At 58.9% G+C, this 21,161-nt stretch overlaps 7 protein-coding genes across 7 annotated transcripts; 4 read left to right on the plus strand and 3 right to left on the minus strand.

Annotated features, from left to right (window-relative positions):
* Positions 1-294: 294 nt before the first annotated feature.
* On the plus strand, positions 295-5,532 carry BDZ90DRAFT_233656 (hypothetical protein). Its single transcript, XM_025506711.1, has 3 exons — positions 295-1,604; positions 1,676-4,731; positions 4,808-5,532. The coding sequence occupies exons 1-3, from the start codon at positions 702-704 to the stop codon at positions 5,229-5,231; spliced, it is 4,383 nt and encodes a 1,460-aa protein (XP_025360683.1). The 5' UTR covers positions 295-701; the 3' UTR covers positions 5,232-5,532.
* Positions 5,123-9,681, minus strand: BDZ90DRAFT_233657 (hypothetical protein). The gene is made up of 11 exons (XM_025506712.1): positions 9,340-9,681; positions 8,897-9,303; positions 8,789-8,860; positions 8,678-8,761; positions 8,527-8,650; positions 8,317-8,496; positions 8,183-8,286; positions 8,115-8,152; positions 7,961-8,084; positions 5,950-7,930; positions 5,123-5,884 (listed from the first exon to the last, which is right to left on the minus strand). Exons 1-11 carry the CDS (start codon positions 9,410-9,412, stop codon positions 5,508-5,510), a joined length of 3,564 nt encoding a protein of 1,187 aa, XP_025360684.1. The 5' UTR covers positions 9,413-9,681; the 3' UTR covers positions 5,123-5,507.
* Positions 9,682-9,964: 283 nt separating this feature from the next.
* Positions 9,965-12,315, plus strand: BDZ90DRAFT_254778 (putative ADE4-amidophosphoribosyltransferase). Its single transcript, XM_025507837.1, has 3 exons — positions 9,965-10,384; positions 10,467-10,583; positions 10,666-12,315. The coding sequence occupies exons 1-3, from the start codon at positions 10,070-10,072 to the stop codon at positions 12,085-12,087; spliced, it is 1,854 nt and encodes a 617-aa protein (XP_025360685.1). The 5' UTR covers positions 9,965-10,069; the 3' UTR covers positions 12,088-12,315.
* An 836-nt stretch (positions 12,316-13,151) lies between these two features.
* BDZ90DRAFT_222399 (NAD(P)-binding protein) lies at positions 13,152-14,601 on the plus strand (the record flags this gene model as incomplete). Its single annotated transcript, XM_025504525.1, has 4 exons — positions 13,152-13,406; positions 13,486-13,550; positions 13,623-13,866; positions 13,909-14,601. The coding sequence occupies 4 exons, from the start codon at positions 13,152-13,154 to the stop codon at positions 14,599-14,601; spliced, it is 1,257 nt and encodes a 418-aa protein (XP_025360686.1).
* A 46-nt stretch (positions 14,602-14,647) lies between these two features.
* Positions 14,648-15,518, minus strand: BDZ90DRAFT_58253 (hypothetical protein). Its single transcript, XM_025509696.1, has 2 exons — positions 15,052-15,518; positions 14,648-14,978 (listed from the first exon to the last, which is right to left on the minus strand). The coding sequence occupies exons 1-2, from the start codon at positions 15,436-15,438 to the stop codon at positions 14,694-14,696; spliced, it is 672 nt and encodes a 223-aa protein (XP_025360687.1). The 5' UTR covers positions 15,439-15,518; the 3' UTR covers positions 14,648-14,693.
* Positions 15,519-16,070: 552 nt separating this feature from the next.
* BDZ90DRAFT_233660 (hypothetical protein) lies at positions 16,071-20,223 on the plus strand. Its single transcript, XM_025506713.1, has 3 exons — positions 16,071-16,628; positions 16,695-17,252; positions 17,329-20,223. Exons 1-3 carry the CDS (start codon positions 16,326-16,328, stop codon positions 19,837-19,839), a joined length of 3,372 nt encoding a protein of 1,123 aa, XP_025360688.1. The 5' UTR covers positions 16,071-16,325; the 3' UTR covers positions 19,840-20,223.
* On the minus strand, positions 19,891-20,953 carry BDZ90DRAFT_267601 (hypothetical protein; the record flags this gene model as incomplete). The annotated part of the gene is made up of 2 exons (XM_025508710.1): positions 19,891-20,578; positions 20,656-20,953. The coding sequence occupies 2 exons, from the start codon at positions 20,951-20,953 to the stop codon at positions 20,319-20,321; spliced, it is 558 nt and encodes a 185-aa protein (XP_025360689.1). The 3' UTR covers positions 19,891-20,318.
* Positions 20,954-21,161: the final 208 nt, after the last annotated feature.

Genomic DNA, 21,161 nt, shown 5'->3' on the forward strand with positions numbered 1-21,161 from the left:
CCTTTCTGCTCGGCTCGTCCTTGCTTGCCCTTTGGTAAGCTCCGGCTTGTGGTCATCACACAAAAAGGGGCGGGGCGAATGTGTCAGGGTGCTCATCCATTCAGCCTCAACTTGACGACAGTGTGATGTTGCTCTGACCATGGCTCTCTCGGTCGTCGTCACCGTCGTGGCTATTTTTTGAGCTGCCCTTTAGTCTTTCTTGCGTCCCTCTCTTGCTTGTCCGCCTGCCTGCGATTTGTGCGCTTCCCACGCCCCGCCGACGCCGCCGCCTTGCTTGCTTGCTTGGCCGCGTATCCCACCCCCCTGGCCTGCCTGCTCTCGAAGGCGGAGAAGACGACGAGCCGTTGCTTCTGCTCAACAACTCAACCACCTAACATCCTCACAATCACGCAGCTTAGGCTGTCATCGCGACCCCACGACTGCTACGACAGCCAGGCTTCTTATCGTAAGGCATCGCGGGTCGTCTCCCTGCTTCATAGCCTGCCGCTCTCACTTCCCGCCGTCGATCGAGGCTAACGTCGACTTCGAGGTCAAAGCGGCAACACCTCAGCTCGACTCCTCTGCGCCCGGACCCGGCGGTGAGACCTCTCGTCGGTGGAGGGCTCGACCTTTCAGAGTTGCAATCGACAACACATATCTCTGCCATCCTTGCCCGCTAATACTACCAGCATCGTCGTCGCGTCTGATCCTCCTTCCTCGCCATGTCCTACTCCCCCTCCGACGAGGAGGATCCTCCGTCCTTCTTCGTCCGCGCCCTCTACACATACACAGCAACGGACAAGTCCTCCCTCTCCTTTGAGCGAGGCGACATCATCGAGGTTCTCACCCAGCTGCCAACTGGATGGTGGGACGGAATCCTCTGCGATCAGCGCGGTTGGTTCCCCAGCAACTACGTAGAAACCATCGATGAGGAGACGGCGCAGCGCGAGCTCGATGAGCGGGAGATGGCTCTAGGGTTGAAACCAACACTGGACTTCGATGTGGCTGACGACGAGGAGGCCGACATTCGTGCGGTCGACGCACTAGCAGCGGCAGGGGGTCATACGCAGGCCACCACAGGTCTCGAGTCCGCTCTGTCACTCTCAACAGCAACATATCCAAACGACGGCGACTTCTCTGCCGCTCTTGGTCTTGGTCAGGACTTTGCAGCATTACGAGAGCTGATGGGCACAGGAGAGGGCGGGGCAGGCCTGCCTGGCGTGGACGGCAATGCGACCGATGCCTTTGAGCAGTTGGCCGAAGCCGCTATGCTCGATGCGGGAAGAGATCCGGAGCTCGCTGCTGAAGACGGCGAAGCGCCACCAGCAATGACTGCTTCGGGTAGGAATCCGGACATCGATCTCACGGGCGCCCCTTCGCGGAGCATGGCGCAAACGGATAGCTTCGGGAGGCCGCGGGCTTCAACCGCTCTTGAGCCGCAGCGTAGTGCAAACGGATCGAATGATTGGCAGAGTAGAGGGAGAGCGGCTAGCGCTGCTGGGCCGCAGTCACGTCAGCAGCAGCAACAACCGACTCAGCAGTCTGCGAAGCCCGCTATACAGAAGAAGGCCGCGGCGGCCAAGGAGAGCGACTATTGGGTACCCAAGTTCACAGACGGCGGTGATGTAAGTCTGAACAGGAATAAAGGCTTCTGTTGGATGCGAATACTGACATCGGACCGTGTCTCTCTCCTCAGATCGTCTATTACAACACGAGAACCGGCGCAGAGTCTGTTGATTTACCAGACGGCGCCGATGACTCTGGCGACGAGGAACTCGACGAAGCAAGCGGCAGCCGGAGTGCCTCTGTTCCAGACATCACCGCAAGAAGGGGTCAGGCCGATACGAGGAGCAACGGCTCGCCCGCCAAGCCTGCAGCGAGTAGGCAACGCAGCTCAACCGAGCTGCGACCGCCGCGGATGCTGCGTGACGAGAAGGAGGCAAAGGAATTGCAGAAGCTCGTTCAGACAAGGGGAGCCAAGTCGCTGCCGCTCATGATCAGCCAAGCCGGCACCGCACTCGCACGTCTTGAGCAGGAAAGCGAAAGACGGCATAGTAGCAGTCAAGAGAACGGCGATGGCCAGCCTGAAGACAGCGACGATGACGAGCGTATACGACTGGTTCAAGCAAGTCACACCGTCATCAATGCTTTGCGCGATCTTCTTTACGCTGCGGGCGTACTCAACGTCTCGCCCGCTGATTTGGCCACAATCGCCGAGCTTGCCTCTTTACAGAACGCCGAGGGTGGCAGCAGTGGCAACGCCATGTCGATGTTCGCGGATTCGGTCGTCTTTATCCACTCGCAGTCAGACCAAGGTGGTCCACCGCAAAGCATTCGTCAGCTAGGCGCGCGCATCAATTCGTCAGCGTCCAAGCTGGCACTCTCCGTACGAGCGGTCACCGAGCAGCTTCCTCCGTCGACGAGCGAGGCGCAAGATGACGAGAAGTCTGCTATTCTTGCTCAACGCTTAACCAACTTCAGGCAGCGAGTGACGGATAATGCTCGCGAGCTGCAGGATCTTGTGGACGCCTTTGCGCAGGAGCTCGACAGCAATCGGGCTCTCTCCACCGCGAATCAAGCGCAGCCCCTTTGGACTAAGCAGCTAGAGGCAATTTTGCGCTCCGAGGACTCGCCATCAGCTGGCATCGGTCGCGACTCACTCAGCGGGGCTGGATCGGCTGCAGCGTGGCGTGGAAGCGGCTTTGTCTCGCCTCAAGCAAGAGAGGCCGCAGCACTTCGCCTCGAGTCGATGCATCGCTTTAGTGGGGCATTCAACCTGAGCAGTGAGGCTCGTATGTTGCTCGCAAATGGCAAGGAGGTGATGAGGCGACGCCCGGGTCAACGAGTCGGGGAGGAAGTGGTCAACGAGTGCGTGAGACCGCAGCTTGACGACTTGCAACTGCAGATCATGGCACTGCTGGAGACGGTCAAGGCGGAGAATAGCGAACAGGTCGCCAGCGACGACACACCTGTCCTGTCGGCTCCGACCAGCGGGCGACGCAATGCGACACCTGCGCTGCCAAGTTCGGCGATCGCCGCCATTCTCAGCCACGTCAAGCTCGTCTCCGTCCGCATGGGCACCTTTCTTGCCATCATCGAGGACCTCGACTTCGCCTCCACCCTCGACGTTGACTCGTCCGGGTCGGCCGCTACGCCCGCCACCTCCAAGAGCTGGGAGTCTCTAACCGTATCGGCGCGTGAAGGCCTCCATCGCTTCATGAGTCTCAAGCAGGCAAGCTACGATGCCAGCTCAACTCTGATTATGGATGCCCAGGATATGACCACAACCGAAGCGGCACATGGACGCAACGTCGTCGAGCCCGAAGCAACGCAGAAGTTGCTTGCGACAGCTCAATCGCTGCAAGAGCTTTCGCGTGAAATGTTGGAAGCGACGGACGATCTGTTGCAGATCGCGGAGGAGCAAGAGCGTGTCAAGTTGCCTTACATAGGTGCAAGAGCTAGAGTGTACGGTGTCGAGGAGGCTGCCAAGTCGGTTGGAGAGCTCTTCCCTTCAATGGACCCTGTACAGCGCTCCGCACCACAAGCTGGACAGCGAACGACGTCTCTATTTAGCGGCAGCGGCGGCAATCGCGATCGCTCTACGTCGGTGACCACGGGTGGATCGATGCAGTCTGCCAGCGTCGAAGGGAGCCGATCTCTCGGTGCCAGCGGTGCTCAAGTGGATGCAGACGCCGAGTCGACGAGGAATCGCTCGACGAGCAGTAAGATCAAGAAGTTCTTTGGCGATGACTCTGGTGCGGTAGCCCCTTCGCCTCCAGAAGGATCAACGGCCGGGAGCACTCTCATTGACAGAGGCGACGCCTCCTCCGCAGCATCAATAACAGCGGCCAAGAAGCGAGTGCAGGAAGAGGTCCCCTGGTTCCTTGGCCCCGACTACGCACCAGAGGACATCATTATGAGTGCTGAAGGCCAAGTCAAGGGTGCAACGCTGCCTGCCCTTCTCGAGCGCCTGACTATGCACAACACCTTCGACTCGGCATTTAATAATACCTTCCTCATGACGTACCGCTCCTTCACTACAACACACGAGCTCCTCGATATGCTCCTCGCCCGCTTCAAGATCCCGCCCCCCTCCGGCCTTACCCCTGAAGAGCACCAGCTCTGGGCGGAACGAAAGCAAATTCCCATCCGCCTACGCGTCTTCAATGTACTCAAGTCGTGGCTGGAGGCCTTTTTCTACGAAGGAGAGGATGACGAACACCTTGACCGCGTGAAAGGCTTCGCGCAGGAGATGTCTTACCACTCAATGGAGTTGCCATCGAAGCAGCTGATGCGCCTCGTCGAGCGCAGGCAGGGTGACGGAGAGCAGATGGTTCGCAGGATGATGATGCCCAACTCTGCTCCACCGACCATCCTGCCCAAGTCGCTGCGCAAGATTAAGTTCCTCGACATCGACCCGATAGAGATGGCCCGCCAGCTTACGCTGCTTGATCACAAGCTTTACTGCAAGATCAAACCGGTGGAGTGCCTGGGCAAGGCGTGGAGCAAGCCGGACTCTGATCTGCATGCCAAGGGGATCAAGGATACCATTAGCACGTCGAATCGGATTACTGGCTGGGTCGCGGAGGCTATCCTCGTGCAGGATGATCTCAAGAAGCGTGCGGCTTGGATCAAGCACTTTATTGCGATTGCAGACGCTTGTCGATCTCTCAACAACTTTTCCACCATGACGGCTATCGTTTCCGGGCTCAACTCGGCTCCCGTCTACAGACTGAAGAGGACATGGGACTCGTGAGTAGCGGTAGGCAGCCGTGCCCTATGATGCTCATCACTGACCTCTCATCCACCCACCTTGTCTCCCGTGCAGCGTCAATCAACGCTACGTCGCTCTCCACGAGAACGTCAATCGCATCATGCAGTCCTCCAAGAACTTCTCCGACTATCGTGAGATGATTCACAAGCTCCAACCACCCTGCGTCCCCTTCCTGGGCGTCTACCTCACCGACCTGACCTTCATCGAGGACGGCAATTCTGACCGCCTCAAGAACGATGAACGCCTCATCAACTTTGGCAAGAGGCAGAAGACGGCCGAAGTGATCAGGGAGATCATGATCTACCAGAGCACGCCATATAACCTCACGCCCGTTGCCGGCATTCAACGATTCATTGAGGATAATCTGGTGGAGAGTAGGGGAGACACCGAACTCTACCAGCAGAGTTTGAGTATCGAGCCCCGAGAGAGGGAGGACGAGAGGTTGGGCAGGTTGTTGGCTGAGAGCGGATTCCTGTAGATTGGCGCCAAGAAGACGAGATGACCTCGCCGTGACGGCGCATCATCGTCTTTTTCCGGTTTCACTCTCGTCTTGGCCTACTCGTCACCTCCTCAACCTCACTGGCTCAGCGACGCCTGCTCCTTGCATACGATACACAAGCACTTTTTCATGATCATGCCTCTCTCGCATTCATGATCAACCATCACGACCATCCGCGCTTTTCTTGCTTGCTCTTCTTTTCATCGCTTGCCTTTCAATGATACCGAGCACTACGATGCTCTTCCTTTCTGCTCTTCATTCGAGTTCGCACGCCCCAAAACAGACTCGCAGCAGAGTCAGATGACGAACAATGACGGTGTTGTATTGACTGTATACGAACTGATCGATGTGAAAACCCAAAATACGCTGCCCGTCTAACCGCAGACTTGGTGGCCTTACTGCATCAATAGCATCTTGCTCGTCTCCAAGCACAAGCTCACTTCGTCGGCCATGGGCTCGACCATCTTCCAGTAGCGACTGAGCCCGAGGAGCGTACAGTGCGCCTCTGATACGCGCGACCAGATCTCGCGTAGCTTCTCGCGACGACGACGACGTTGAGCTGCTGAGGAGGAGGTGGAATCGCCCTGCTCGGCGGCAGAGGGTAGGGAGGAGGCTCCGGAGGGAGCGTCTTGCTGTTGCGAGGCAAGAAGCGAGGCCCAGTCAATCGAATCGGGCCTGTCTGCTTCCGCTTGCCCACTCTGTTGCGGCTGTGTTGAGCCCTGCAAAGGCGTGCCTGAGCCACTGGCCACCGCACTGCCTCCTCCACCACCGAGCGCCGCCGCTCCTTGTGCAGATTGGAGTAGCCCACGGGAAAAGGCATCCACATCCGCTGAAGAGTGGGAGCGGCCTTGATTCGAGGGGCGACGACCGCTGCTCGCGAAGTCGTTGTCATCAGCTGCTGAGATCGAAGGCGGGCCGTCCTCGTTGTTGGTGGAGGAGAGAAACTCATCCATGTCAAAGTCGCTGTCTGGGCCCGCTTCGTTGCCGGCCGCGTCGGCGGTGTACGCAAAGCTGCCTCCTTGACCCTCGCCCTCGTCCATGTCGCTCCCCGCGTAATCTTGATCGCCTTTCCCAACCTCCTCTTCTCCACCACCTGTCGCATCCTGACTCCCGCTGCTAACCGCCAAAGCCTGCATGAGCAGCGTGAACGAGATGAGGACGAAGCTGCACGCATTGAATGGATTGGGCTCACTCAAGCCTGCAGCTGCAGCTGCCTTGGCGGCATCAGCGTCGCCTCCTGATGCTGTACCATCTTCGCGCTTGACCTCCCCCTCTTTCGAGGGCGTAGTAGGGCCGCGACGATGTCTTGCAATCTCGAGGAGCCGCTTCGACGCATGCACGCATCGATCCAATGACTCGCGAGGGAGGAAGGGGCCGCGAGCGAAGAGGTCCTGCGTGCTTGCAGTAGCCACATTCGCCTGGGCGGCATTGCTGACCGCGGTTGCGACTGCTGATTTGGCTGCCTCTTCCTCACCTCCTCCTTGCGCCGAACTGAATGCGGCAGAAAAGGAGTCGGGCATCGGTACCTGGCAAGCCGCGCTCGAGTCGTTCTCGCCAATGGTGTTGAGAAAGCACAACTTGCGCTCGAAGAGGGTGGCACCTTGGAATGCTTGGCCAAGATGCAGCGTTAGAGAACTCGTATACACCTGTATGGCAGCAGAGCGGCGCAGGTAGGCCACAAGCTGCTTCTCTAAGCGACGCGAGAGAGCCTCAGGCGAGTCGTCCCCGCCCTTGTAGTCTCCTCGCCCAACCACGCTGCTCGCTATAGCCTCTGGCTCCTCGCAGAGCTGCTTGAAGGCAGACTCGTCCGACTCGATGGCCGCGATCTGAGCTTGCAGATTGCGGTCGATGTCCATCATGCTATCAAGAATGTCTTGGCGCGTGGCATTGCTCGGAAGGGAATGGAAGGCCGGCTCCGCTGTGCTTGAGCTGTTGGTGGGCGTAGCGGCATCGCCCCCATTGGATGAGGGGGCGTACGTCGAGGACTTGGATTCGTCTCGTGTGTGCTGGCCACCACCATTGCTGCTGCCGTTGCCATTTCCACTGCCGCCTTCGTCAAGCTCCTTGCCATTGCTGAGCGCGAGCACCCTCTCCTGGATGAGTAGCAACAGCTGCAAGCTCTTGACGTTCGCAGCCCACGCCCCCGAGTCAGAAGTAGCAGGCACCTCCGTCCTGACTCTTGGATCATCGGCGCGAATCGTCGGCACGATGGCCGTGTTGTACGCGCACCAGAGCGAGGAAGACCAGCAGGTCCACCATACACGCTTCTGCATCTCGTAGAGAACGACATCAGGCATGTCCATGAAGAGGGATTGGTGACCAAAGGGATCGTTGTCCGGGGCAACGAAGCTGGATTTGGTGGCGGGAATGGAGCTCGATGAGGAGGAGGAGCTAAAGTCACCGCTCTCTGGTCGCTTGAGGCGGTGCAGACCTTTAGCCATGCAGAGGCCAAGCGCCTGATCCGCTTTGAGCCGAGCCTTGAGTGCTCGACCGCTGCCGTAGTGGTAGACACAGAGAACAGCCAACGCCTGAATGACGCCAAGCGTGGACCCCTGGCTGGTAACACTGTCCGTCTTGCCATTTGCCAAATGCCCTTCTGCCCGTTCCAGTACAGCTTCAATCGCTTCACTCGCCCTGCGCTCGTAAAAGGCGGCAACCTGCAGGAGTTGCTGCTTGCGCTGTGAAGTGTCTGTGCCTCCTGCGCTGACGTCGGCGCCGACGCTGGCACTGCTGGATGATGAAACCTGAGCGTTCTCGGCGTCCTCGTGCGCCTCGCCGTGTGAGAGGAGAGGGAGGATGGCCTGCAACGAGAGAATGAATGGCGACTCAGGGCTAAGCCGATTGGCCATGATGTGAATATACTCCGGAGGAAGGAAGACGGGCAAGAAGCGGTAGAGGTGCTTGTAGTATCCCATGAGAATCGAGTGAACATCGCCGCCTGCAACACCGCCTCCGCCGGCCAAGGTGCCGGCGAAGCTTCCAGGGACTGCGTGAGGTGGGGCAGTCACTGGAGTGGCTGCGGAGCCAGAGAGGTCTAGGCCGGTGTTGGAGTGCTGATGGCCACCCATAGACCACGGTGACATTGGCCCGCCCATAGTGGGAGACATGACGCCATGCTGCTGCGGAACGGCAGATGAGCCCGTGGAGAAGGGCGACTGGCCAAGATTGGCAGCATAGAATGCGGCCATGGGATCCCACGAATGGCTGCTGCCGCTCGGTGACTGTGGAACCATGGGTATTGGACCTGGTTGGCCCGCAGCCAACCCCGCAAGACTGAGAGGCGAACCAGCCAAGGGCATCGCGGGTGGCGCCTGCTGCTGGTGCTGCTGCTGAGGTTGCTGCGAAGGAGAAGCGGAGCTGAACTGCTGGGCACCCTGCTCCCTCTGTGCCTCAAGGAGCTGGGGTATTGCGCCAGGGATGCGGACTTGGGACGGCATTTGCGAGAGGTTGAAGAGCCGCTTGAGATGTTGCTCGAGATTAGCCTCTTCCTGCGACTGATTGGGCTTAGGCTTGGGTTTGCCTCCTCTTCTTGAGACTGTGTAGACGCAGTCGTCTTCTCTGCCGCGATTGATGCAGTTGTGGCATGGCTGTTGGCCATTGCATCTCGACTTGCGGGCTCGACAGAAGAGGCAGGCGGCACGTACGGGCGCAGACTTGCCTGACGCTCCACCTGCGCCTGCCTTGGATGAACCAGCCTTGGACGATTCGTCGCCGCCGCTCGCTCCTCCTCCTGAACCTGCTGCATCCGCCGTCGTATCCTTGGATGCCTTTTCGCTCTTGGTCTTTGAGCGTACGGGCCCTGCCTGGCTCGCCTTCTTCGGTGGGCCAGCATTTGAAGCCGAGGGCGATGACGTCGATGATGACTCCACCTGCGTGAGCGACGTGGGCGAGGCCGAGTCCTGTTGCATGAAAGGCTCTTGCTGTTGCTGTTGCTGTTGCTGTTGCTGGAAGATGGAGGGAAAGGTGGCATACGACTGCATTGGCTGTTGCTGCGGGAAGTGGGGATTCTGCTGCTGCTGGTGCCACTGAAGCAGCTCAGGCGGAAGATCGCCTAGCTGTGATGTTGAAGCAAACGGCTGCTGGCTACCATGCTGGTATTGTTGCTGTTGCTGTTGCTGTTGGTGATCCCCGCCGCCACCAAAGAAGTTGCGAGGATCCATCGCGACGATGGGCGATGACGGCGACGAAGGAGGTCGCGCTTGGGATGTCGCGTTTAAGGTGGAGTCAGATGCAGAGGGGAGACGAAGAGGGCTGCAGCAATGAGGTTGGCGTTGGGTGATTGGTAGTGATAGTGATGGTGCTTAAACAGCTGACCCGCTCGATGCAATGTTGCGCTGTGATGACTGGAAATGCGGGGGAAAAGGGTTGTGAAATGGGGATCAGGAACAGAGCAAGTGACTTTGGATCGAGGATGCGTGGTGACAACGGCCGACGGGTGCGGATGCTGGGTAGCTTCACAAGCTCGCGACCTCACCTCGCTCTCTCGCTCTCGTGGCTTGGCCGTCAAGTCAATTCAGGTGAGGGCCCCATGGCGCCTCTCTCCGTCCACCTCCATCCGGCGGGCGGCTGTGGAGCGCTAGGCAGGCACCCAAGCCTTTCTGCCACGAGGCTGGGCGAGCGAGTCGCGGCTTTAGAGTTGGCCTGCGACAAGCCGCGCTTTTCGATTTTTGCTCTGGAGAAGAGGCGCGATTTGAGGCTCAACGCCCGAAGGCGCCGAGAGTAGGCGTGTCGAGGAGCAACCAGGAGTCAGAACATCTGTCGATCCATTCTTCGCTCTTTCCTCCTCCTCTCCATCCTCCTGCTGCTCAGTCGCTGTCATGTGCGGCATCTTGGCCCTCCTGTTGTCATCTCAGTTGGCTGCGGCTGCGCCTGAGATCAACGAGGCTCTTTCCCTCCTCCAACACCGCGGCCAAGATGCAGCGGGCATCGTGACCTGTGGACCTGGTGGGCGATTCTACCAATGCAAGGCAAATGGAATGGTCCGAGATGTCTTCGATGCCAACAGTCTCGCCCGCCTGCGCGGCTCAATGGGCGTGGGTCACGTCCGCTACCCTACCGCTGGCTCGTCCAACCACGCAGAGGCTCAGCCCTTCTACGTCAACTCGCCCTATGGTATCGTCTTCGCCCACAATGTGAGTGCGGTGGGCCCGGCCGAAGACACAGCGAGAGAAATTGTATGCTGACTGTGGGCCACTTACGCTGCTCTCTCGTCAGGGCAATCTCATCAACACAACGGAGCTGCGAGCCTTCCTCGACGCAGAAGCTCACCGTCACATCAACACTGATTCGGACTCGGAGCTCCTCCTCAACATCTTTGCCAACAATCTGCAGGTGAGCCAGTGCGAAGGGGGTTTGCGGGATGCTATGGACTGGACTGAAGATTGACCGCCTTCTATTCTCTCCTCCCCGCCAGGCGACCGGCAAATTCCGTATCAACGAAGAGGACATCTTCACGGCCATCCAAGGCCTCATGAAGCAGGCAAAGGGCGGCTACACCTGCGTGGCCATGCTCGCCGGCTTTGGCATCATTGCCTTCCGTGATCCCAATGGCATTCGTCCCCTCGGCTTGTGCTCGCGCAACTCGCCAGACGCAGGATCAGCCACTGCTAGCTCGTCGGGCACCTCAAGCCCTGCCGTCGGACACGGCAAGGACTACTGCTTCACCTCCGAATCCGTCGTTGGTGATGCGCTGGGCTTCGACGAATTCGAAGACGTCAAGCCTGGCGAGGCCATCATCATCACTCGTCACCAGGTCTCTCGCCGCGTGCTGGTAGACCAATCCGCCTACGAGTTCGCGCCAGACATCTTCGAGTACGTCTACTTCGCTCGCCCAGACTCTGTCATGGACGGTATTTCTGTCTACCGCAGCCGCATTGCCATGGGCGACCGCCTCGCCGTGACGGTTCGTAAGACGCTGCGCGCCCGCATGGAGACGATCGATGTCGTCATCCCCGTACCGGACACCTCGCGCGTTGCTGCGCTCCAAGTAGCCCAGTCACTCGGCGTACCATATCGCGAAGGCTTTGTCAAGAACCGCTACGTAGGCCGTACATTCATCATGCCCGGTCAGTCCGTACGAAGGAAGAACGTCCGTCGCAAGCTTAACGCTATGGCTATGGAGTTCAAAGGGCGCAACGTCCTCCTCGTTGACGACTCGATCGTTCGCGGTACCACTTCGCGAGAGATCATCCAGATGGCGCGCGAAGCTGGAGCAAAGAAGGTCGTTATGGCCTCGTGTGCGCCGGCCATTCGCTACTCCAACGTCTACGGAATTGACATGCCCTCCCGACACGAGCTGGTAGCGCATGGCCGCACCGAAGAGGAGGTGGCTTCGCACATTCACGCCGACTTAGTCATTTACCAGACTCTCCCTGACTTGGTGGAGAGTGTGCAGGAGTGCATGACTACGGTGCAGATCAAGCGATTCGACACGGCAGTCTTCGATGGGGACTACGTGACCGGTGGAGTGGATGAGGCCTACCTCTCCAGCTTGGAGTCGCTGCGAAGCGACAATGCCAAGCTGAAGACGGCCGCTTCTAGGATCTCACAACCCGCGGGAGCTGCTCCTACAAGTGGGTCGGGCGGCACAGCGCTCGTTGTGGGGCCGCCAGGGGAGGGGGCGGGAGATGGGAAGATGGCTGCACCTCCCGCGATGCAGGCTAGCTATGTTGCCACGTCAGGGAGGGAGAATACCAATGGCAATGGGCTTATTTTGCCTGGTGGAGGTGAGAGGGGAGGCAAAGATGACGAGGAGGACGACGGAGCGCCTACTACATGCCAAGGGCCGATGAATGGCGCTGACGACTTGGCCCTTCACAATGGGTGGAGTCGATGAGAGCGGGCGTCGGAGAGCACAGAAGAAATTTCGTCGTATCGCGTCCGTAGATTCCTTGTTCTGGTCATTGGCAATATGAGCAACATCACGATGTCTGGCTATTGCGATGACCTCGCGAGTACGCCTCACGATGGCCACGGCCTTTGGTCGTCTTGGGCTCTCGAAGACCTGCCGGCGGCTGGGCTGCAACTTTTTTTGACGTCGATTGGACGGACGGAGAAAGACGAGGTCTCAAGGCCAAATTGAGCCAAGCCAATTCAAAGAACGCCGCCGCCGCCTGACGCCGCCTGTCATCCAGTCTGCTGACCTGCGTGCGACTCCAGTCCTATCCTGTCATCCTCACCATCGCTCTAATTCTTTGCTCGTCCCTCTCGATCGCTATACACGCGCTCTGTCAATCTGCCCAACCTGACTCGTCTTCAGAGAGCCGCCGTTGCTGCCGTTGCCGCCGCCTCGGCCTCTGCTCGCTACGTCCATCGACGACCACTCTCCTTCATCCCTAGCCTGCCAGCCAGCTCATCCTCATCCTCATCCTCATCCTCAACCCCTCGCCGACTCTTTGCTTCTGCCTCAGCTGGGCATCAACCCAACGACACCTCGCCTTCACCAGCGCCAGTCGACCTCGCCCACCTAAACGCCCTCCTCTCCTCGCTCACCCGGCCCTCGGACCTCGTTTCATCAAAGGCAGAAGACCCCAAAGCTCGTGCACAACGCAAGGCGAAGTTCAATCAACTGCTCGACGTCTTTCATTCAGCGACTGTCTGCACGCCTCACGAGCAAAAGGAGAGGTGAGTACGTGGCGAGGTAGCCACCACGAGGTTTACCGCCCTTGAATCGCGCCCATTAGCGTCTGGCCTGAATTGAGACTGACTGACTGACTGACTGACTCCCACTCCCGTCCGCGCGCCTCAACTCTATTTTCTCCGTCACCTCTTCTTTGCCGCTCCTCATCGTCACTCAACTCTGGCAGCCTCGCCGAGCACTTTGCAGAGATCGATTACACAAGTAGCCAATACAAGTACCTCGACGCCCCCAACGTAGTTCTCCAAGGGATCGCATCGAGCATGACCGAGCCCGCCCTCAACACGTCTGCCTCGTCTTCAACGGCGCCGATCAGCGAGTCCAACCCGGGCAAGCTCGTATCAGCCGCTGCCCTGGCTAAGCCATTCATTGACTCGATCACGGAACAGATCACGCAGAGGGTTAAAGATGGCAAGTCTAGACCTCGCCTGGTGGGCATTTTGGCTACCCCTTCGCCGCCGAGTATCGCCTATGCCGAGTGGACTAAGAAGGCTTGCGAGAGCGTAGGCATGGAATTTGTGAGTGCGAGCGTGCGAGCGTGCCAAGGCTCTTCAAGGGTGCGACGCTGATCAAACGCTCTACTCTCCCCTCTGCTAGGACATCTGGAGGACATGGGACCAAGCGCCTGGTGAGGAGCCGCCAAGCGAGGACGACAAGAAGCCGTAAGTGCTTGACGACCCCACCGTGGTAGCCTGCACCCCAGCTCACTCGGCCATTTTTGCTTTCGCTCGCAGCGGACTCGAAGACGATGTCGAGGACCTCATCATTGCAGCAAATGCGGATCCCTCCGTAGACGGCATCATGGTCTACTTCCCCGTCTTCGGCGGACGCCAGGACACGTACCTCTCGCAAATCATCAAGCCAAGCAAGGACGTCGAAGGTCTCTCCTTCTCCTTTGCCTGGAACCTTTACCACAATGTACGATGGATCGCTCCTAGCCAGCTCGGAGGAGCGCCGGGCAGTACGGCAGAGGGCAATGTGCTGAGCGAGGAGGAGAAGAAGGCGCTGAGCCAAAGTCAGCCTGCGAATGGTGGAGCGCACGACCACTCCCTCGGCACCGATGACGTTGTTCCCTCGGGTATGGTCAAGGGCATCCTCCCCTGCACTCCGCTGGGTATCGTCAAGTGTCTGGAGGCGATGCAGGTGTACGATCGATCGCTGCCCTACGGTGACAGGTTGCGCGGCAAGACCATCACCGTCATCAACCGCTCCGAAGTCGTCGGCCGCCCGCTGGCTGCCCTCCTTGCGAATGACGGTGCACGCGTCTTCTCGGTAGACTTGGGGTCGACGCAAGAGTTCAGCAAGCGCGCCTACACGACGAGCTCGGAGGAGGACAAGGAGAACGAGGACGATCGCGAAGCCTCGCAAGCCGTCAAGGAAGCACGACGCCGAAATGCAGCACAGCGTCTTCGCCCGCACCACATCGTCCGTCCTCTCCCCTCCTCTAGCACCAGCCTTGAATCCTGCCTTGCCCAATCAGACGTGGTCATCTCTGGTGTCCCCTCAGCAAACTTCAAAGTGCCCACCTCGCAAATTCGTCAAGGCGCAACGTGCGTCAACTTTTCTTCGGAGAAGAACTTCGAAAAGGACGTGAGGACCAAGGCGGGCATGTACTTGCCGAGCGTAGGGAAGATGACTTGCACCATGTTGCAGCGCAACCTATTGAGGCTGGTTGAGGCTAAGGGAATGGTAGAGGATGGAAGTGGCAGATAGGCGGGCGCATCGCTGACGTGGAGCGTGTGAGGCTCCTAGACTCGTATAGACGGATTTGCTAAAATGCTTGATCAAATCCAAATCCAACTCTTCTATCTTACATCTGTCACTGCAGCAGCGTCGCCCCTCTCTTCCTTCTCCTGCTTCAGGCGTCGCGATACACGCCGGCGAGCCCGCGATTTGACTTTGCTAGGCACCTCGTAGCGCCATACGGCTTTTTGCTCAGAGGGCGTTAGAGGGCGAAGAGCTGTGAGGCCTGCTGCAGGGGTGCGACGATGCCGATGAAGATGGTCTGCTGGCGGTTCTGCCTTTTGACTATGTTCGTGCTTGTCGATGAGCGCACGAGCGGCGAGGGGCGAGGAGCAGCGGATGTTACACTGAACGAGGGAAAGGATGGCTTCGCGTCAACTCAACCTCGCCGCGAGAGCCTGCTGATGGCTGTGTACTGACCTCGACTGTCATCTTCGCCGTTGAATTGTCCCCGTCTTGGCCTCTCTCGTCGATCTCTTCGCTACGGGTGAGACGCCTCACAGCGACGTAGTCAACGCTGCGTGGGGCGATGCGTTCCAGCCTCCTCCGAACGAACCGATCGATCTGCTTTGCTAGTCGCTGTGAATCCTTTACGACTGCAGTGGGGAGATTGAGCGATAAAGTGGCATGGAGGAGGACGTGTGAGGGAAAGTCGACGTCGACATCGCCAGGAGCTGCGACTGCGGGTGGTGGTGGCCGTGATTTTGATGCGAGGCCGGTTCCTCGTCTCTTCGTCCCGGCCACTCTGCGCGGCACAAAGGAGAGCGATGATGACGAGGGCGAGGAGGACGACGTGCCAGCCTCCATTAGAAGGACAGCCGTCTTATCGTTGCTCCTGGGTGCTCGTCTAAATCTTGACCTTGATCGAGCTATCGAGTGCTACTGAAGCGGACGGAAAAGCCGGGTCCTGCGACCGAGAGTGAGGAGATGGCGATTGGCAATTGGCCGTCGTCGCCTTGTTCGAGAGTCAATATCTGCCAGCTGCCGTCTTATGCAAGCTGTGTGCTTCTAGAAGCAAACAAAAAAGCAGGCTCGCAGCTGCGATCCCACGACTCCGTTCTGACCGTCGTGACCGAGGTGCTCTTGTTTCCCCGACCTCTCGAGGCTGGTTATCCAGAGGCCTACTTTGAGCTTCGTCCCTCGAGATTGAGTTGTCGGGAGACGCAAGGTCTTCGAAGTCCTGGTGCGAGGAGGTTGCGCTGATTGGCGTCGCGAATGCACTCCGTCGAGCGCGGAGTAGCAGGTGAATAGAAAGGACGGCCGCGCCACTGCAAAAGCCTTGAATTAGAGCAGGGCTTCGCTGCTGCTGCTGCTGCTGCTTGCATGCGCTTGTGCGCTGCCGCCCGCCTGCAGAGCTGGTGTTGGACTCGCCTCCGGGATCCATAATCGTTCTGGGGGGCACCGCCGTAGTGCCCTAGCAAATCGCTACGATGCCCTTGCCCCCTGTCCCGCCATCTCCTCACTCATCACCTCGGCCATACAACGGGCAGTCTTCAATCGGCAGCCGTCCGCGCTCAGGCGTCCAGGGACGAAGACGGGGAGAAGCACTGGGCCTCCCATCTATCTGCCTCACTATCCACCCGCGTCCTTGTCGCTGCGAAGGCCGCGCTTGTTTCTTTCCCTCTTTCTCGCCATCTCTATCCATATCACACTAGCAGACGCGCACGTAGCCTCTTTCGTCATCGTCTTGCAAAATGGCAGCCGTCGCTGCTGCCAGCCCGACACCCTTGTCCAACGGCAACGGCGTCCATTCGCCCGCGCCGGTGCGACGTGGATCGGTGAGCTACGTATTCCACAAGATCCGTACCGCGAGCAAGGATCGCGAACGCGGCGGGTCCATCTCGTACATCAAGCCCTCGTCGTCGAGTCCGGATCTCACTACGAGGAGCTATCGGGCCAAAGCAGAGCAGGAAGAAAGCAGGTGGAACGGCATCACCAGCCCGTGCTCTTCGCCCATGAGCAAGAGTAAGAGTCGCAAGAGTATCTGGTCGAGGAAGGTGAGCCGAAGCGCAAGAGAGAAAGAGAGAGATCTTGTTCTGACCCAGCACACTCCCCTTTGTCAGCAGCATCGCGAAGCCCCTCCAGTTCCCGACCTCCCTCACTCTCTCGAGCTCGATCTCCTTCCCTTTGAGCGTGAGCCAGCCTCGACCTCAGCAACTCCTGCCCCAGACGACAGTGTCGCTCCTCAGCGTGAGAGCGGCGCTGCTACGGAAGCGGCAGGCATAGCTCAACAAGTCACTCAACAGTACGCAGAAAAGGAGCGCAAGCTCAAAGACTCGGGCATCACTCGCGCCCAAGTCCTCTCAGAGGCGAGGCTGACCCCATCTCAAGTGGCCGAGGTCGTCAAGCTCGCAGGCGCAGAGATCAAGCAGCGTGGCCTGGCCAACGTGGGTATCTTTAGACCTTTTCGCGTTGGAGCCTCGCCAGAGGCTGTGGATCGCATGGCCGAGCTCTACTTGCTGAGCGTGGATGCGGAACGATACGAAGGGACCTTGAGCGTTGTGGACGCAAAGGGAAGCGATCTTGCTGTGGCTACTTTTGGCAAGCCGTCTGCTACGCGGGAGCTGGCAAAGCAACTGGCCTATGCCAAGGTCTGCGATGTAGCCGACTTTCTCAAATGGGTAAGTAGGTGGCCGAGAGGATACGAGGGATCATCCTCATCTGACGGCACACCCCATACACCTTGACTCTCCGCAGTCTTTCCGCCGCCTCAAAGTGTCTCGCCTCGACTTCTCATCCACTAATCACCTCACGTGGTACAACACCTTCGTCAAAGCAGAAAAGGATCAAGGCTACCCACGCAACGCATACAGCGCTCTCCTCCTGCCTCATCTTCCCACAGACACACAACGCCTGCTGAACGACACGCTCGACCTCCTCACGTCCGTCTCGGCGCACTATGTAGCCAATGCGATGCCTGCCTGGCGTATATGCAAGACCTTTGGCTTCTGGCTGTTTGGCCGCATCGAGTCGGACAAGGTGGCCACAGATCTCTCCGCCTTCTTGGACGAGTGGGCGCGCTCCTCTTCTATAATGGAGCACCTCTACCTCGCCTACTTGCGCGACCAGAGTACCAAGGTGCACTACATGCCCACGAGGCTGACGCAGCTCATTGACGACTATCCAAGAGTGTCGGCGCAGAGTGAGGTTGGGGCGCCGGGGCTGCATGTCAAGCGAGGGGCAGAGGTCGTCGCCAAGGCGCTCAAGGTGACGCTGAGCAGTGAGAACGTCCAGGCGCGATCGCTACGCAACCCGCGCGGGCCTTCAGACACCTTGGCCTCGGCTTTGACGGCTAAGCTGTACAATGGCGAGTCGTCAGCAGAGGCGGACGACTGGGCTGCGCTTGTTGGACTGGCGCAGAAGGCTACGAGGGAAGTGCATGCTTCGCCCGACGCCGCGGCGCAGGAGACCGAGGACTCTGCAACGGGAGAGACCCCTGCAACTGCGGCACCCGCGGCCGCAAGCGAGGAAGAGCTCGAGCTGGCAAGAGAGTTGGCGCTCCTACGAGACGAAGATAGTCGCATCTTTGCGATTCTCGCCGCAGAGATTGCACAGAGAAAGACTATGATGGGCAACGGGTCCACAGCACGGGACAGCGAATCCAAGACTCAAGTAGCAATGCCATCCTACGGCTCCATTGCCAGCTTGTACTCCTCAAGCGCACGACAGGGGGACGCTGCGGCCAGCCTACCAAGGATTGGATCATACGCCAATACCAGTCGCTACAAGCTCAATGGGTCGACCACCCTCGACCCGCTGCCGGAGACCAGCGCGCCCAACACACCAACACGCGCCGAAGCAGCCTCAACGCCACCCAAGGTTGACTGGGACGTCTTCAGAGACGGCGGCTTTGCCACTTCCTCCAACGAGAAAGCGAGTGGCGTCGACCTCTCCCTCGACGAGGTGTCCGCCAAGCCCAGGCCAAGCGAGTCATTCTCCATTGCCTCTGGCTCTAGCCGCCCAGCAGCAATGCAGAACGGCTCATCCAGTAGCGCTGGTCTTCTACGTCGCGCAACGAGCTTTGGTACTCTGCGACGAAAGGGAGGCAGGGACAGCAGCGTCAATGGCAGCGGTGACAGTCTACTCGGCCATGCGAAGCAGCAGCGCCCCCGCACTGCCAAGCCGCGACATAGCATCACAGCTGTCACGACTATGGACCTAGACGAGGTGCTCGTTTCAGTCTGGCAAGACGCCCTGCTGGACTTCTGCCCAGCAGCTATGTTGCCTGGATTTGTAGCTGCACAGCTCAACAGGAATGCGGCGGCAAATCTCATGTCGGGTGGGGCTACGTCATCTCCGTCTTCGACGGCGGCGGCGCCAGCTGCGCCCACGGCGGGAATGAACTGGCTCGTCGTGGAGGAGAAAATTGTGCCTCGTCCCACCGCCGTCACTCGAGGGAATGGTACTCTGCCCACGAAGGGCTCTCGCAGTGCTATTCGCCGAGCGCAAAGCTCAGGTCGCGGTGTGCCACGCATCAATGCCGGGGTTCATTTGGACGACGTAGAGGACTTTGACGAAGAGGATGAGGAGAATACCCTGCGCTACGATAACGACGGTGCCTCCTCCACCGATGGGAGGCGCTCCCTCTTCGCCCCTTCATTCAAGAGTCTGAAGGCTATGAGCCTCAATCTGAGGAAGAGGGCGAGTGTGAGGAAGATGAGCTCGATTGCAGGAGGGCTGAGGAAGAGGGCCAATGCGGATGCGCAGTCTCCCCCAGCTACCGCCGATGGTACAGCTCGCGAGACGATGGCTGAAGGGACGGGGAGTCCATCAACAGACGCTGTCCCTCCTCTTCCCTCTACGTCAGCCACGCCAACGAAGAAGGCCAAGAAGCGGCCCCTCGTGAGCCTATCCATTGGCAAGAACACAACCAACACGACCAACGCACCCCCAGTCGCAGCAGGTGGTAGTTCCTGGGACAGGACTTCGATCATCTCGTCCCCCGCCTCCTCCACGCCGGCGGTTGACGCATCTGTCCTCCACGCTGTCTCTCCTGCTGCGTTCGCTGCGTCTGGAGCGGTTGCTGCCACGCCGAAGGCGAGCGCCTTGCGTCACTCCAGCAGTGGCAGTAGGAGTGGTGAGGGCGATGGACAGCAGATGGGCTCCTCGGCGTTGTTGGGGACCAATGGGGCCACTACCACCGCCAGGTCCAGCATGCAGACCGGGAGGTCGAAGTATGAGGACGCAGCGGCCGGGGACGATGAGTAGGAGGAGCAGAGGGCAGCTCAGGATACCCAAGTGGCCACTTCAGGCCGCTTCACAGGGTGATGACGAAACAGACCGCGATTTGATATTCCGCACCTCGACAGGGCACGGCGAAGGCCCGAAGTCCTCGTATACCTCGAAAGCAGCTAGCTATTGCTATCCCACTGGTTACCTCCGACTCTCTACTCTTCCTGATCTGGTTCGAGTCAAAGGGCCGCGTACGCTTGCTATGACTGGGCTGTGAGCGCTACGAACGACGTTGCTGCCCGGTCTCGATTCCTACCTAGCACCATTTGCGCCTCCTCGTCCTTTCTTATTATCAAGGTGACTATTTTTTCCTATTTACCATAGCTATGCCCTCGTAATGCATTCCCAGTCTTCACGCCGATCCCACCTGGCCTGCGATCGCAAGTGAATGACTAGCCAGAGAGCTTTCCGCCTTGTCGCTCTGGCCGATGATGCATTGTCTCCTCTGGCTCCACCTACCATGTAGTCGTCGGATCCTTGAGGAAAGCTTCGTAGTCTTCCCTGTTGAAGATGCTGACCTCTGCCTCATTCTCCAGACCGACCTCTTGCAACGTCTTTGACCTGTTCTCTGCATCGTCAAGCAGCCACTCAGGGTGATCCAAGTTGATGATCAAGTTCGTCGTCTTGGCCCCGTGCGCTCTTGTGTAGATCTTGAGACAGTCAAGCTTGGGGGCGTGAGTACGGAAAGCTTTGAATGCTGGAAGTGTGGAGACGTCTGTGCAGCGAGAGCGAGAGAGGGGTTAATTTCGGCGGTGGCGAGCTTGGGGGTCTGTTGGGAGAGGGATGGCTCACCCTTCCTACATCTCTCCTCCAGCTCAAGGACAGTCATCTTTGTAAGATCGATGTGATTCAGCACCAGGTTTTTGACGCTGCGATAAGGGAAGGATTTGATGACGCGAATCGTGATCGTTGCGTCGGTGAGTGGGCGAGCAAGATTCGTCTCAGTTGACGAGAGGAAGTCGTCCGAGGAGAGGACTGGCTTGTAGGCGTGGAAGCCACCAGGTGGGGTCGGGGATCGCGTTGCATCGCTTTCGCCTGAAGGAGGAGCTGTTGATTCTGACGTTGAGGATTGCGGGGCTGGATCGGCCATCTTGATGCTTGTGATGAGGAGGGGAGAGAGAGGGCAAAAGAAGACAGGAGCGACGAGGGCGGAAAGGGAAATCTTCGGCCAATCAACTCGTCTCCACTCGATCTGGACCTGGACCGGAGTCGAGGCGACGCAACGAAACGCGTCCTCCTTTGTTACCGCATGTTCAATCGATTGGTTCAGAGGTCCACCCGCTTGCCAGCTCAACTAA

The sequence above is a fragment of the Jaminaea rosea genome (assembly GCF_003144245.1).
Source record: "Jaminaea rosea strain MCA 5214 unplaced genomic scaffold BDZ90scaffold_12, whole genome shotgun sequence".
Lineage (NCBI taxonomy): Eukaryota > Fungi > Basidiomycota > Exobasidiomycetes > Microstromatales > Jaminaea > Jaminaea rosea.

Coding starts and splice junctions, on each gene's coding strand:
- BDZ90DRAFT_233656 (XM_025506711.1), top strand. CDS start 702: ATGTCCTACTCCCCCTCCGACGAGGAGGATCCTCCGTCCTTCTTCGTC. Junction 1,605..1,675: donor AGTTCACAGACGGCGGTGAT/GTAAGTCTGAAC, acceptor CTCTCTCCTCAG/ATCGTCTATTACAACACGAG. Junction 4,732..4,807: donor CTGAAGAGGACATGGGACTC/GTGAGTAGCGGT, acceptor TCTCCCGTGCAG/CGTCAATCAACGCTACGTCG.
- BDZ90DRAFT_233657 (XM_025506712.1), bottom strand. CDS start 9,412: ATGGATCCTCGCAACTTCTTTGGTGGCGGCGGGGATCACCAACAGCAA. Junction 9,304..9,339: donor ACAGCAACAATACCAGCATG/GTAGCCAGCAGC, acceptor CATCACAGCTAG/GCGATCTTCCGCCTGAGCTG. Junction 8,497..8,526: donor CTTGGCTGGTTCGCCTCTCA/GTCTTGCGGGGT, acceptor CGGGCCAACCAG/GTCCAATACCCATGGTTCCA.
- BDZ90DRAFT_254778 (XM_025507837.1), top strand. CDS start 10,070: ATGTGCGGCATCTTGGCCCTCCTGTTGTCATCTCAGTTGGCTGCGGCT. Junction 10,385..10,466: donor GTATCGTCTTCGCCCACAAT/GTGAGTGCGGTG, acceptor CTCTCTCGTCAG/GGCAATCTCATCAACACAAC. Junction 10,584..10,665: donor TCTTTGCCAACAATCTGCAG/GTGAGCCAGTGC, acceptor CCTCCCCGCCAG/GCGACCGGCAAATTCCGTAT.
- BDZ90DRAFT_58253 (XM_025509696.1), bottom strand. CDS start 15,438: ATGGAGGCTGGCACGTCGTCCTCCTCGCCCTCGTCATCATCGCTCTCC. Junction 14,979..15,051: donor CGGCGAAGATGACAGTCGAG/GTCAGTACACAG, acceptor TCCCTCGTTCAG/TGTAACATCCGCTGCTCCTC.
- BDZ90DRAFT_233660 (XM_025506713.1), top strand. CDS start 16,326: ATGGCAGCCGTCGCTGCTGCCAGCCCGACACCCTTGTCCAACGGCAAC. Junction 16,629..16,694: donor AGAGTATCTGGTCGAGGAAG/GTGAGCCGAAGC, acceptor CCCCTTTGTCAG/CAGCATCGCGAAGCCCCTCC. Junction 17,253..17,328: donor TAGCCGACTTTCTCAAATGG/GTAAGTAGGTGG, acceptor GACTCTCCGCAG/TCTTTCCGCCGCCTCAAAGT.